Source organism: Colobus angolensis, unplaced genomic scaffold (assembly GCF_000951035.1).
Source record: "Colobus angolensis palliatus isolate OR3802 unplaced genomic scaffold, Cang.pa_1.0 Scaffold44, whole genome shotgun sequence".
In the NCBI taxonomy this organism is placed as follows: Eukaryota; Metazoa; Chordata; class Mammalia; order Primates; family Cercopithecidae; genus Colobus; species Colobus angolensis.
The window spans coordinates 1,344,118-1,347,817 of NW_012117821.1; the positions used below are offsets into that span (position 1 = coordinate 1,344,118).

Consider the following 3,700-nt stretch of genomic DNA (forward strand, 5'->3'; position numbering starts at 1 on the left):
GGGGAGGGCTGGGGCAGGCCCAGGGGTGGGACCAGGCAGTAGGGCCAGGAGCAGGGGCGGCTGCAGGGCTGTGGGGCCAGGGAAGCTGGGGGGACTGGGGTTGTAGGGACTGGGGCAGTGGGGCCAGGGGAGGGGCCTGGAGGACTGTGGGGGCTGTAGGACTGGGGGGACTGTGGGAGGCTATGGGGCTTCCTGGGGTGCCTGTGGGGCTGGGAGGCTTGGGGGGCTGGGGCTCTGGCCGGGTGGCACAGGGCTCTCTGGGCCATGGGCCTGTCCCACCAGGTTTGGAGATGGCTACATGATCACGGTGCGGACCAAGAGCAGCCAGAGCGTGAAGGACGTGGTGCGGTTCTTCAACCGCAGCTTCCCGGAAGCCATGCTCAAGGTGGGTGGTCCCAGGCAGGGTCGTGGAGGGCGTGCTGTGGGGTGGGAGTGCTGCCAGTGGCCTCTGACCTCCACCCCTGCAGGAGCGGCACCACACAAAGGTGCAGTACCAGCTCAAGTCGGAGCACATCTCACTGGCCCAGGTGTTCAGCAAGATGGAGCAGGTGTCTGGCGTGCTGGGCATCGAGGACTACTCGGTCAGCCAGACCACACTGGACAACGTGAGTGCCCCGAGGGCACTGCGCACCACACCTACCCCTCCTCCCACCTGCCCTGCCCCCCTCTGCCTGGCACCTCCCCATCCCCCCACCCCAGACCCGCCCCTCCCCACACGCCTGCTCCACCCACCAGGTGTTCGTGAACTTCGCCAAGAAGCAGAGCGACAACCTGGAGCAGCAGGAGACGGAGCCGCCCTCCGCACTGCAGTCCCCTCTTGGCTGCTTGCTCAGCCTGCTCCGGCCCCGGCCTGCCCCCACGGAGCTCCGGGCACTTGTGGCAGATGAACCTGAGGACCTGGACACAGAGGACGAGGGCCTCATCAGCTTCGAGGAGGAGCGGGTGAGCAGGCTGCCCCAGGGCTCTGCCCACCGGACCTAGGCTGCCTGGCGGCTCCAGCCCTGGGTAGGGTAGGGGGAGAACTGGCCCCAGGATGCTTGCTGTCCAGAGGTCAAGGGGGCAGAGTGGGCAAGGGAGACTTGCAGACAGGCCTGGAGAGACCAAACGCAGGGCCCAGACTTGCTGGAATCTTTGAGGGGCACAGAGCCAGGATGGGGCAGAGGGAACCAGAGCCTGGGAACAGGGGACCGATGTAGAGTCAGTGACCCCCAGACTCGGCAGACAGAGGCCCAGGAGAACCCAGACACAGAGGGAGCTCGTGGGGAGACCCTGCGTCCAGGCCCAGCCTGCAGGAGAGCCAGGGCAGGCCAGCACAAGTGTCCTCAGCCCCACAAGGGGGTGACACAGGACGCCCCCTAAGCCTGACCTCCCCTGTGCACAGGCCCAGCTGTCCTTCAACACGGACACGCTCTGCTGACCACCGAGAGCTGGGCCAGGGAGGATACGCTCCGCTGACCACTCAGAGCTGGACCAGGGACTCGACCGTGGGGACAGATGTCCCCCAGTGCCTGCCAGGCCCTGGAGTGGAGATTGAGGACCAAGGGGCTTCTGGCCCTCCGGCCCCCATACTCGGCCATGCCCTGTGGTCACTGCGGCTGCCGCCCCCAATTGTGCCAAAGGCTGACCCGGCCCGGGCTGCGCACACCCTCGCCCTGCTTTGCCTTAAAGCCTCAGCATCTGCCCAGCCCCTCGCCCCTTCCTAGCTCTGCTCACCGCCCAAGGCGACACCGGCTGGAGCAGGCACTGCCGGCCTTTCTCCTGCCCAGCCTTGGAACCAGCTTTTTTTTCCTACAATGAAGGCTGACGCTGAGGGCGGACTGTGGACGGGGCTGGGTCAGTCGCGTATTTATTTTGCTTTGAGAAGAGACTCCTCTGGCCCTGCTCTCCTGCAGGGAGGTGGCTGTCCCGCGGAAGCCATCAGCTTGGGTCAGCTGGCAGGCGGCAGGAATGGAGAAGCTGGCCTTGCTGACCAGGCGAGGGCCAGAACCCCCCCTACCCCCAGCTGCTGTCACTCTCCCACCCAGCTTGGCCCCCTGCCCGCCCACCTGCCTGGAAGCCGGGCCTGTACATAGCGCACAGATGTTTGTTTTAAATAAATAAACAAAACGCCTGAAGGCCTGTGTGTGTGAGGTGGGAGGGGTGGGGAAGATGGGCCCATCAGGTGGGTTAGCACTCCAGAAGGCCCTGCCCCTCGGGCACAGGTGCTGGCGGGGGGTGCCCAGGTCGGCCTGGAGGAGGGAAACTGAGGCAGGGTGGTTCACTATGGTTCACTGTCCCCCCCATCCCACCTTCAGGGATTGCTCCTGGCCCCCTTCCCCTTAGCCTTCATCTTCCCATCCACCTGCCCCCTCTAAGCCTCCTTCACCCCTTGCTGCCCATGTGGGGCCTGCAGTGGCCTGGGCTGGGCTGTCTCCATATCATGGAAGGGACAGGGAGGGCTTCCAGGAGGAGGCAACCTCCAGGAGGAGACTGAAGTCTGTGGAGATTACTTAAGGGAAGGGCATCCCAGCTAGAGGGCAGGGCACAGGCCAAGGCCCCAGGGAGGCAGGACCCGGAAACTTTGAGGCTCATTGGCAGTGGAGCCTGGTGCACCGTGGGCGGGAGACGTGGGAGGAGCATGAACTGCCCACAGAGCTCATGCCCCGTGATCTGAGCCAAGGTCAGACTCTTGCCTTAGGCCGTTTCAAGGCTCCTTAGGAGGGTGGAGGGTGGACTCAGGTGAGGGATGGTGCCACATGGGGGACAAAAAGGGGAGGGTCCCATGGGCTTAAGGGCACTGGCAGGCCTGGGTGGGCTGGGCTGACACATCCACTTGGGTTCCTATGAGACGCTCGCCGTGGCCACCTGAGGGACAGTGGGATGGGCATGCTGGCGTCCCCGAGAGGCTGGGTCACTGGGATGACGCTGTCCTGGGCCCTGGGGGCGGCTAACTCTGGAAGAACCGGGAGGAACACCCGCTCCCTGGAGGGGCTGGTGTGGGTTTGGTGGTCAGCCAAGGGAAATGTGTGGGGGAGCCACGAGAAGGCAGGACCCTCGGGGCTTCAGGTCACAGCAGCCTCCGTCCTACAACTGTAGAGGTTGAATCATGGCAGGAAGAAGTCAAGAAAGGAACATGGCCCAGCCGAGGCCCAGGGAGACCCAGCGCACAGGATGAGGCCAGGCTGGACCTGGACAGCCACCCACAGACTGACACAGTTCACGGGGGCGTCATCTCTAGAGGCTTCATTTGTCATGATGTGTAATGCAGTGTTGAAAGCAAACACACCCCCCAGCATCTTCCTCAGAACAGTTTCTGCTGGGCACCTGTAATCCCAGCACTTTGGGAGGCCGAGGCGGGTAGATCACCTGAGGTCAGTAGTTCGAGACCAGTCTGGCCAACATGGTGAAACCCCATCTCTACTAAAACTACAAAAATTAGCCGGTTGTGGTGGCGGGCGCCTGTATTTCCAGGTGCTCGGGAGACTGAGGCAGGAGAATCACTTGAACCCGGCAGGTAGAGGCTGCAGTGAGCCAAGATCGTACCATTGCACTCCAGCTTAGACAACAGATTGAGACTCTGTCTCAAAACAACAGCAAAAAGAACATTTTAGGCTGGGCACGGTGGCTCAAGCCTGTAATCCCAGCACTTTGGGAGGCCGAGAGGGGCGGATCACGAGGTCAGGAGATCGAGACCATCCTGGTTAACACGGTGAAACCCCGT

The 3,700-nt window shown here is 63.2% G+C and overlaps 1 protein-coding gene across 1 annotated transcript in view; it reads left to right on the top strand.

The window, feature by feature from the left end:
• The window catches only part of ABCA2 (ATP-binding cassette, sub-family A (ABC1), member 2), a 21,973-nt gene extending 19,867 nt beyond the window's left edge, over positions 1-2,106 (top strand). Inside the window, exons 43-46 of the mRNA XM_011957400.1 lie at positions 283-385; positions 468-605; positions 736-942; positions 1,382-2,106. Coding sequence (XP_011812790.1) covers positions 283-385; positions 468-605; positions 736-942; positions 1,382-1,417 — 484 coding nt within the window. The 3' untranslated portion in view covers positions 1,418-2,106. The remainder of the gene's footprint in view (positions 1-282; positions 386-467; positions 606-735; positions 943-1,381) is intronic.
• Positions 2,107-3,700: the final 1,594 nt, after the last annotated feature.